The following is an 11174-nucleotide window of genomic DNA, read 5'->3' on the forward strand; positions in this document are numbered from 1 at the left end:
AGTGTTTCTCCAAGTGGGGGGGGGACCTCATCGACACAGACAATGACACAAACACCAAAAGCTTTGCTTTTTCTGTAAATAACATAATTTTGCGACTCCATCTGTGCTTTTATAAATAACAGAATAAAGGAAATTACAATAACTTTCAAGTAAACCAGGTTGCTCCATCAGACCAATTTCTTTTTAAATTGCAATCACTTACAACAATCAAAATAACGTAACGTGCAAAAAATAACTAATATTTAGTTACTACTAAATAGCTCATTGTGGAAAACAATGAGCTAATATTTTTTGGACAAAACAGAATGAGTGAAGATATGTGAGCCTCAGGTTGTATCAGTATTAGTGGCTGCAGTGAGCAGTAGCTTTCCTCTACAAATATGAACTGGGTTGTTGATTTGATACGGCTGCTCTTAGTTTATGCTCTATGTTCATCTGAGATCTGTTTTCTGTTTCGAGAGACGGAACAGCAGAAAAATACCTCACAGAGACTTCTGGAGATTGACTTTTGGCAAAACGCCAAGAATCGGCGAGTCGCGCATGCGCAAGTTTAACCTGTTAACGGCATAACTAAACATTTACCCGACAGTACAGGCATTTCTCCATATATTTATTAATGACTTAGTTTTATGTCCGTGTAGTTTTATGTCTGTGTAGTTTGTACTTTCTAATGTGTGAAGCCAGCAGCTCATTGTTGGCACAAGACACGAGCACTTTGGCTCGTTTCACTTTCAGTTCAGAGAACACTGTCCAGAGAGCTGCTCTGCTGCGCCTTAAAGATGCCGTCTTCAACCTAGGAGCGTTTAAAACGCAGAGTTGTCTACTTTTCACGTGACATATTTTATCTCTGTATATATATATCTCTGTCCGCTGCTGTGCGTGTGCTCACCAGTATGCGCGCAAGCGTCTGTGCGTATGGGGCGGAACTCGCGCAACCACGTAGAGACATAAATGACAAGCTGTGTGTAGATCCGATCAATAAAATACGGCCGTTTAGTTTGTTCAATAACAGATACAGGTGTAAATCTGTTCAAAGGAAAGAGAACCGTGAATGACGTATTGTGATCTGGCGCTATAGAGAAAATTACAGAGGGGTGCCCCGCCCCCCTATTATAATGGTAGGGGAAACAGTGGTATTAGTGTCTGCAGTACGCTGCTTTCCTCTACACATATTTTTGAAACGTGGTTGTAGACTTGATATGGCCGCTCTTAGTTCATGCTTCATGTTGAGCTGAGATGTTTGTTTCGGTTTTGAGAGATGGAACAGCACAAAAGACGCCCTGACGGAGACTTTACGGAGACTGGCTTTTGGCAAAACGCCAAAAATTGGCGAGTCACACAAGCGCAGCGTAACCTGGTTAAGGCGTACCGTAACCATTAACCCGAAAGTACAGGCATTTCTCCATGTATTTATTAATGTCTTAGTTTTATGTCCGTCTCCTTTGTACTTTTATAATGTGTGAAGCCAGCAGGCTCATTGTTGGCATACTGGGTTCAGAGAGCTGCTCCGGGTTTATAGAGCTGCTCCGGGTTCAGAGAGCTGCTGCGGGTTTAGAGAGCTGCTCCGGTGCTTCTTGCAGGTGAGCCATCTTCAACCTGGGAGCGCATATATAGTTGTCTGCTTTTCAAGCGACATATTTTTTCGACGCTCTCTGCCCGCTGCTGTGAGTGTGCTCAGTGCTCACCTGTATGCGCGCAAGTGTCTGTGCGCATCGGGGCAGAACTCCGCCGTGCGCAATACAGAGAGCAGCAGAGAGGAGAAGTGTTTACGCGTGACAGAAATGACAAGCTGTCGTGTAGATACAATCAATAAAATTAGTTTGTTTATCAACAGAACAAGGTGTAGACCTGTTATATAGGAAAGAAAACCTTACATGACTTCTTGTCTGGCACTAAAGAGAAAATTACAGGGGGGCAATTGACAAATATGGGCATTAGTGCTGTAACGTTAGTGATCGTAATGTTTTTGTTTGCTTTTCTTTAATAATTTAAACTGCCAAACTCAGAACAAACATCTGTCAACAGCCTTCTTTGTATTTAACACCAAATAAGCAAATAATACATTTAGTTTAAGAACAAGTAACACAATCTGGAACATAAACATTACACTTCATCCCTGAAATTAACTTTCTCTTTTACCTGCAAGGCTTCCTCAAAGGGCTCCAGGAGACCCAGGATGTCAATCACTTGCTCCCTCTTGGCCATGACCAGAGGCGGAGCACTGGCTGTGTCGTTAGCTTCTATGCGGGCCTGGGCCAGGACAGTCATGATGGCGCTCCAGGAGGACTCCTGCACCATACGGCGTAAAGATAGCATTATGGAGTTCCAGCGACAGTTACTGGAGGAAGGGCACAGGGAAACGTTGCTCTCCTTCAACAAGACCTAGACGATGAAATGACAAAAAACAGTCAACAATTCAGGGAAAAAAATCTGATCCCTTTAAAAAATCTCTGTCCATAACCCTAAATTGTATTGCCAGACCTCAAGAAAAAAAATATATACAATTTGAAATGTAACGTTAACGAGTTGTCCCACCTCAAATCAGTTTAAGATCACAAATACACCGTTAAATAAATAATATAGCTGATGTCACTGAACTAAAAGAAGGTTGGGGATGAAGATCTGCACACTCTGAATTTGAAAGGTTAAGAATCAGGGCAAATGAACACATGATTTAAACAAAACACACTGGTGCTGTCATTTCATCTTTACATGTAAAATCTATACAAATCTGAAAAACAGACTTGCTGACTCATTTCATGGACCTTTGCAAAACAAATATAATACAGTGTAAAAAATACAAATTGCAACATCATTTTTAGTTTCTCTTACCTCGCTCCAGTAGGCACTGCTCCTAAAAAAAGCCACCACGTTGTGGACTTGCGAGAGCAGGTTTTCCACGACCCTGGAGTTCTTTAGTGCCTCCTTAATCACAAGCTGCAGTGTGTGAGCCACACAGGTAGTTCTAGTCCCAATCTGTAGCTCTGAGAAGGGGGACTCCGTTTCAAACATCTGGTCTGACAAAAATGCCACCATCTCTTCTCTATCTGGTTCTCCCCTGTTGGATGAGCACATGATCTTGTAGTCGCAGAACAAGTTGTTCCCAGCCAGGGCTTCTTTGGCTTGGTTGACGAGGACATAGCCGATGCTGGGAGGAAATATGCCGTAGCTCAGCAGCACACCTTCAAGCTCCCTGGCCACAGTTGTGCTGAGGTTTTTGTGGCTGAGGTGGCGGAAGGCAACAATAGGACGGCGTATCTGCCAGGAATCACTGACAAAGTGGAGTTGCACAACGACAATGGGCTCCTCCACTGAATGGGATTGATTCCCTGCCCAGAGGTCAAACGTGACATGAATAGCACTCTCACCATCTTTGGTTTTAGCAAGGCAGGCTTTAAGGTCACGGATAAGTTGAGGCTTGATGGTTCTCTCCACTTCATCATAGAGCTGTAAGCCTATGACACGCTGGGATAGCTTGTTGCATTCAGGACTAATGGTACTCATGAATGACCTGAAGCCTGCGCCTTCAACAAAACTGTAGGGAACACAAAAAAAACCTACATTGGCATTGTCCTTTTTCAAATGATACATGTTAGTGTGTGATCTAGACTGGTGGTTTGATGTTTATTTGCTATGCACACAGAATTTATGACAAGCCCTCTACAGCACTTAAGTCTACTGACACATATGACACCATCCAGGATAGATAGACCCATGAGATTTAATTTGGGGATTAACAAAACTTTGGTATTTTGCCAGCTTTGCACAGGACTTAGGTCACCTGAGAGGAAGCATGTCTTCAGCCAACATCCTCAGTGCCGCGTTGGTAAACTTTTTCTGGTCCACCGGCGCAGCTGCTGGTGCAGCGCCGGAGCTAGAGCTGGGACTGGAACTCGAACTGCGGGGCACGGAGGGACTCATGGACGCTAAAGACTGAGGAAGCAGAGCGACTGTCTTCTGCTTGACTTTCTGACATATCGGCTTCTTTTCTTTTACTGGCCTGACCTGCAGCAAAGCAAAGGGTAGGTGAGCAAAACCAAGCTTACCAGCGGAGACATCACTGCAGAATATGACAGTCGACGCGGGTGATTATTACGTTAACTTTGTTCTGGAGATACTTAATAGTAATTTAACTGATGTAGCTCTGTGAAATTTAAGTCATAAAAGAAAATCCTCATAGCAAGCTTACCACTTTAGGAGTTACTGGTTCAGTGTCTAATACAACGTCACACTTGAAGTCCACCTGTAAAACAACATATGATTTGAATGCACAATAGTGTCTTTGCTGTAAAGTATAATAAATGACACCAAAACCTTTGCTTCTGTCATAGTCAGACCAGTAGCCCATACAATTATTATATTATTGCTTTCATAATATGTAGCAAGTAGCATTTTCATGTTAATATATAAACTGTAACAAACCAATTTTACGTGCTTCATCACTAGGATAATTAATCAACTGGCATAAACTAATCTATTAAACATTGTCATTAATGTATATTCTATTAATTTTTGCTCACTAAGAAATCATTGAGGAAAAAACATCTGTGAAAGCTGAAGGTGATAAGCCGTATACAGTGTAAGCTACACTAAAAATAGTACTGTACCTCTCCTTCAACAAACTGTTGAATATCAAGGGAAATGCTGTCAGCGTCATCTTTGTAGAAGCCCAACTCTGCTTGACGCTTGATGGTACAATTCCAGTGATTTTTCACATTATTGTCAGTCCTGCGAGAGCAATCGAAAATACACATTCATGTCTCTTCGTCCTTAAAACAGGTTGATATGTTGTTACATTCACATTCTTATTTTAACAGTAATTACCAAATATTGCATTTGATTACCCGTCATATATATTGTTAAACTTCAGCAAATCAATCCCAGCTAACCAACCCACCTTCCAGGGAGCAGCTTGGCAATTTCTGCCCACCGGTTTCCCATAATGGAGTGGGCTTTGTAAATGATGAGGTCTTCTTCATTGGTCCAGGAACTCTTTTTGATCAGTGGGTCGAGGTTGTTGTGCCAACGCTCACGACACTGTTTCCCCAGCCGTCCTTTCAGATTCCCGGCAATCACCGACCAGCGTTTGGTGCCGTACTTGCCCACCAGCTCTGTTATCTGTTCAGAACAAATGCATATGTTAACACAGGAGTAGAGAGTGAGATGGGACAAAATAACTACAAACTGTGTTTAAGTAAAGTCTGAATCAGATGTTTCTACCTTTTCATCTTCCTCTTTTGTCCAGAAGCCCTTGACTAAATCAGGATCCAGGTACTTTCTCCAGCGGTGTATACACTGGAAATCTGTCCGCCCCTGCCGAAACAAAAAACATTTTTAAACAAAAAAGGGAATTTAATTATCCAACAGGGGAAAGAAAATCAACATAGAGAGATTGGTAAGCATTCAGAGATTTGTTCAACAATGTGTCATGCGAAATGTTGCAAGCCTCCTGGCCTTCCTCAGTTTTACTTAACATTAAAAGTTTACATTGCTGTGTCATTCCTTTTCTCCCACTCAGGTAACTTTGCTTCTGCTTAATACGTACCGGTAAAAAACTGGCTATGTTTTTCCAATCTTTCTTCCCAAAGTTGCTGACCAGGATTTTGAGATTTTCATCCTGCACACAAAAAGGAATCAGTTCAGCTTCAGTATAGTGTAAGCTTCAAGATCAAATTTCAAGGACAAGTTATCTCGAACCCACTTTGTTTTTTGTATCTTTTAAAAGCGAAAGAACCAATTAACAGATAAACAGAAGGCTGTCACAACATGTTTTAAACATGTTTTTGCACATTGTCTCAGTTGGCGCTTGGAAATTAAAGTATGTTGCTTTAGATAATAAAATCTGATAAATATCTGAAACATACATATAAAAGGTCAATGTATTCCTTTCACTTACCTCTTCCTGAGTCCATTTGACTTTGCATGTGATACCATCCTTCTTATCGTCTGAGTCAGTGTCAATGCACATATTATTATCCCTTTCTCCTTCCATGCTGCAACCAGACAAATAACCAATCATTCAAACATATATTCCTGGAAGCCAATCAATTTATAGAGATTTATAGAGATTATAAAGAGTGAGACACACTGGATGATAATGAGATGACTCTGATTGCAAAGAGTAAATTGATATAAACATAAGACATGTTTGATATGGACTCTATAATTGATGCTGTTCTGTTTGAATGTCATTTCAAATTATTTGAAAACTAAATTCCATCATTGCATTGGCGAAGCGCCAGACCTTTCTGCTTCAGATGTAAACAACATGGCTGATTCCAACGTTTAGCTATTTAGTTTAAATCAACAGAAAAAATGTCACTGTCTTAATAAAGTGTGTCTATGTGGTACATTTAAAGTGCTCAAGACAAACCTTAGAATATAAGACAATAACACTACTGATTCAGTGGCAGCTTTAATCACAAGTTGTATGGCTAATACTGCTCGATATAAGTAGCTCTCTTAAGTGCACTCTGGTCAACAAAGCAAAATGTTATATAAAACCAGCCAGTTAGTGTCTATGTAAATGGCAATGACTATACTAGACGGGAGGTTATCAGGAGTAAGTAGTACAAAAGTAGTAAAGGATCAATTAAGTAGCCACCTAATTAGGTACACCTGTAATATCTGCTACAACCGCTATGCCATAAATTATACCTTGACACGGATAATGGTGTACTGACACACCGCCATACAGGTTGTAAGGACGTTATAGTTGTAGAGATGATGAATTGGGCAGCATCTTACTGAGAGACGTTTCTAATGTTTTGCCTATCCTCCAATTCTTTACCAGTGGCAACAAATGCGTCGTAATGTATTAAAGAGATTAGCTGAAACCAAGAGAAACAGAGTTGTCACAGACATGCAACCTTGCATGTTTAAAAAAAAGAAAAAGAAAAGAAAAAATTAATTCACACTCCACTGACATTTAGCCAACTTGTAATGGTTTCCTTGAGTACAACGCCTGTGTATTTTACTTCCCCTTACCTAAACCCAGACAAGCATGCGTGCTGTGCTCCAGAGCAGCGAGCTAACTTCACTCACCACAGAAAGTTGCTACACAAGTTAGCCTAGCAGCTAACATGAGTTAGCCGACGCAGCCAAACAATGACCTCGACATAAATATGACTCTTCCCGCACACGTATGTATCCAAACATAACACTGGGCAACTGTCAAAACACAATTATTGCGATTGGTAAGTCAAAAATGATTTTCAAACGAATAAACTTACATTGCAACTTGGCTCCAACTTCAAGCTAACCCTCGATCCCGTGTGTACACCGAGAGCACGCTGAAGGAAGCGTTGGCTGTAAGTTCAGACGGTAGAGCGCCCCTCGCGGCGCGTGCCCGAAGCGCAACTGCAATATCTTACATTGGCGAATATGAGGCGTTTATGATCGTTTTGATGCGACTGTGATGGAGGAAGTCAGCTGACGTGACAGAAGGGACAACACAGAAATGCCTACCTAAATTTCAGATTGTGCAACTGCATCTGGAATACAGCCGGGTCCAGCTTTTCCAGCTCACGACTGTGACACAACAGAACAACGGCTTTAAAATTACATGAGGGAGAGGGAAAAAGTCGTCTAACGCGCACACACAAACGCTCACAACAAAGCAATGCAACCATTACAATTGCATAAATCCTTATAGATGTGACGCATTTATAACTTGCGTATTGCAAAAACACAATTCGCCAAATAGGCAAAGTTAATGCCCCGTCCCTCTGTCCCCCTCCCCCTCCCCTTCCCCCCACACACACACACTTACCCGCGCGACATCCCTCTTCTCTCCATTCTGCTCGGGAGCTCCCAACTGCTGCTGGAGGTGCTGTAAGTTAAACAGCAGCTAAAACACTCAATCTTTTTTCCAAAATAAAAAAAAAACGACACGTGCGTAATGACATTTGTGTTAATTATTACAAATACATCCACAGTTAAAGAACTCGTGGTGTTGTATCGCTATAAATTTACCCGGGACTGAGAACACCGATGGATGTGTTCAAGAACACAACTCTCCGGAAACGATCCATGCGGCAAACGGTTTCAACGGTTTCAACCGACGCTAACGACCGCTGTTGCACACATGTGTACTGGTTACTCTAAAGTTCCCTCTCCACGTTAATGTCAACGTTAGCAAATCTATTGTTTTATCAAACGGTCGATTAAATAATCCTGAATGTATATTTTTCTACTATTTATTGAGAGGATGGTTGAGAACACTTCACCAAGTAATAACTTTGCAGTTACAGCTAGCACTAAGTCTGCAACAAATGAAACCCTTCCCGTCATTTAAAAAAAAAACTATATGCATCCTAAAAAACACCTGGTAATATATATGCATATAAAAAACATTGTGTGTGTATATATATACATATATATATATATATATATATATATATATATATATATATATATATATATATATATATATATATATATATATATACATATATATATATATATATATATATATATATATATATATATATATATATATATATATACACACACACACAATGTTTTTTATATGCATATATATATATATATATATATATATATATATATATATATATATATATATATATATATATAGATATATATAGATATATATATATAGATACTGTACCCAAAACACTTACTAACTTACTTACAATATAAACATGAAAAAATGCAGAATATATACAAGAACACATAACACTATTAATTTGAATTAAATATCAAAACAGTATAGCTAAGATGTAGCTAAACAAACAACTATGTAACAGTGGTATAGTTTTTTTTATCTGGTTTTGCCAGAGCTGATTTATGATAAAGTTGTATTGCAGTGGGCAGGAATGAGCTCCTATCGGTTCTCGTGAAAACGGAGCTGGATGAGCCTGTTGGAAAAAGTGCTCCGCTGTCTCTGTAGGTGGTGGAGAGGGTATCCAATATGGATAATAATTTATTTAGTGTCCTCCTCTTCACCACCTTCACCCGTTGAACTATTTCTGCACGTGTTTATTTTAAAGCCTTCTGACTTCTAATCTCATGTATACGTATTCAAATCCATCGCAATCAATCGCTGTGATCATATGTTGTGCTTCTCCGTGTGACCACAGGGTGGGGCAGTTGTACAGTAATGTAGATGGTATTCTAATAAATCACACGTCTACACATGTTTTTGTCCCACATGTGAATATATCTGTCTGCGGGATTAATAATTTACAATTTGGAAAATGTATATGAATGAGTCTGTGCTGGTTAACCCTCCTGTTATGTTCAGGGTCAAATTGACCCGTTTCAAAGTTTGAAGATCTAGGAAAAATACTTTAAAGTACTTTTTCTGTATGAAACTTCTTCTGCTTGCCTTAATTGGTGTAATCAATGTGAAAAAATACAAACAAAAAAAATGTATTTGTACCCCCCCCCCCCCCTCCCTCCCACCTGCAGGTTTATATTACAGAGATGATGTTGACCCGACAGTGAAAGTGAATGACGATGAGGGGTCAGAATTGTCAAGTTTAGATCATTCCCTTCTTTGAACATGTGAGAGGCAGTCTTTCTTACTCCCACTCACCATGTTTCTCACACACACACACACACACACACACACACACACACACACACACACACACACACACACGCACACACACACACACACACACACACACACACACACACACACACACACACACACCTGTTCACAGCCCCATACATAAAGTTGTACATGTAAAACTTCAAACAAAAAAATCAGGTGTGTGTTATGGGAACCATCTCTATCCTGCTTCATGTGCCCATCGCCCCACGTGAACCACACCTTCCAGACTAAACAGTGCTTATCTTCTCACTGAATACACCTTCATTGGACCGGGAACACTAAAGTTAGGGATTCTTTCATGTCTCTCCTAATAAATATGATACTATTGGATTTCTAATACACTGACTGAGGGTAACACGCACCCTATTTCATCCCAATCTCAAACGCACACACACTCTTTCTAATGGTGGTGACTTCAAACATCGGCAGTTACAGAGATTACATGGAGTAAATGCTGGTGAACACCTATCGAAAAATCCCTCAAAAAGGATACTTTAAAAGCCCCTATTGCTTCGATATCGCATATAGAGCGTTAACAGATTGATTAACATCAGATGACTGATGAGTGTACGATAAAACATGTGTCTGTACGGGCAATTTACAAATTAGGTACGAGCTTCAGGGGAGACGTGGCTTTGGAGGGAGATTTAACATTGAAGCGGATGGCAGAGCGAGGTGGACTTGCTCTCATATTCAGTCCGATTTCAAGACGTCTGAATCTGTTGGATTCCTATCGACTGCAGTTTATGACAGAAGACAAAATTTACAACGTTTTGAGCTATAAATTATGCCCAAAGAGTATACGGTACGGAGTTAACGGCAAATTTTTTAAAAAATTCCACAAGATCTGACGTCACTCTGCACTCTAAGTATGACATTGCGCACTCTGAGCTGCCCAATACACACCAATGTTAAAGGGAGAAAAGGCGGGAAAAAAAACTAAAACTAAAACCCAGACAGTTTAAACAGTATAAAATATTTTTAAAATCTGAAATTATAGAAAAAATGCTGAAGTTATTGTCAACATTTTAAAAGTTAAATGGTGTTTTTGCTGAATGTATTCAGAAGCTGTAAGCTGTTAAAGTTGAAGATTTGAAGATTTTCCCCATTGGATCCCATTCATTTTAATTTTCATGAAAAGCTTAATAATTTTAAAAGTTTGATAGTTAAAAGTATGAAAAGATATTCCGCACGTGTCCTTAAGAAGCTGAATATTTTAATAGTTGAACGGTTTCTGTCGCTAAATATATGAAGGAGTTGAAAAGGTCCAAAATACGGACGGAAGAAATAGAAGAATAGGTTTTTTCAAGATTTGAAGAACAATAGTTGGAATGCTAAAGCATTCCCATTAATAACCCTGGAGAACCTTTAGGTCAGAGCATAGAACCCTGAGATCAGAGAACCCTGAGGTCAGAGAATATAACCCTGAGATCAGAGCCTTATACTGAGATTAGAGAACCCGTATGTCAGAGCTATAGAACCATGAGGTCAGCGTCCCCTGAGGTCAGAGCATAGAACCCAGAAAATGAATAAGCACTTTAGAAGTCACATTTGTCAAAAGCTTCCTGTGTTAAATCCAGCCCAGAGATAATGT

General features: G+C 39.9%; 1 protein-coding gene across 4 annotated transcripts in view; it reads right to left on the reverse strand.

Moving 5' to 3' along the window:
• Positions 1-8030, reverse strand: part of mybl2a (v-myb avian myeloblastosis viral oncogene homolog-like 2a) — a 10232-nt gene extending 2202 nt beyond the window's left edge. Inside the window, exons 1-12 of one of the 4 annotated variants that reach the window (XM_068598464.1) lie at positions 7975-8030; positions 7772-7831; positions 7468-7530; positions 5897-5993; positions 5546-5617; positions 5221-5313; positions 4898-5118; positions 4608-4728; positions 4190-4243; positions 3782-4005; positions 2833-3535; positions 2140-2382 (exon numbers count right to left, since the gene is read on the reverse strand). In XM_068598464.1, the coding sequence (XP_068454565.1) occupies positions 2140-2382; positions 2833-3535; positions 3782-4005; positions 4190-4243; positions 4608-4728; positions 4898-5118; positions 5221-5313; positions 5546-5617; positions 5897-5993; positions 7468-7530; positions 7772-7797 (1917 nt within the window). In that variant the 5' untranslated portion in view covers positions 7798-7831; positions 7975-8030. The other 3 variants (XM_068598466.1, XM_068598465.1, XM_068598467.1) reach the window with 3 other exon arrangements.
• Positions 8031-11174: the final 3144 nt, after the last annotated feature.

This window comes from Clinocottus analis, unplaced genomic scaffold (assembly GCF_023055335.1).
Source record: "Clinocottus analis isolate CAN_PGR_092001 unplaced genomic scaffold, fCliAna1.0.p SCAF_4, whole genome shotgun sequence".
In the NCBI taxonomy this organism is placed as follows: Eukaryota; Metazoa; Chordata; class Actinopteri; order Perciformes; family Cottidae; genus Clinocottus; species Clinocottus analis.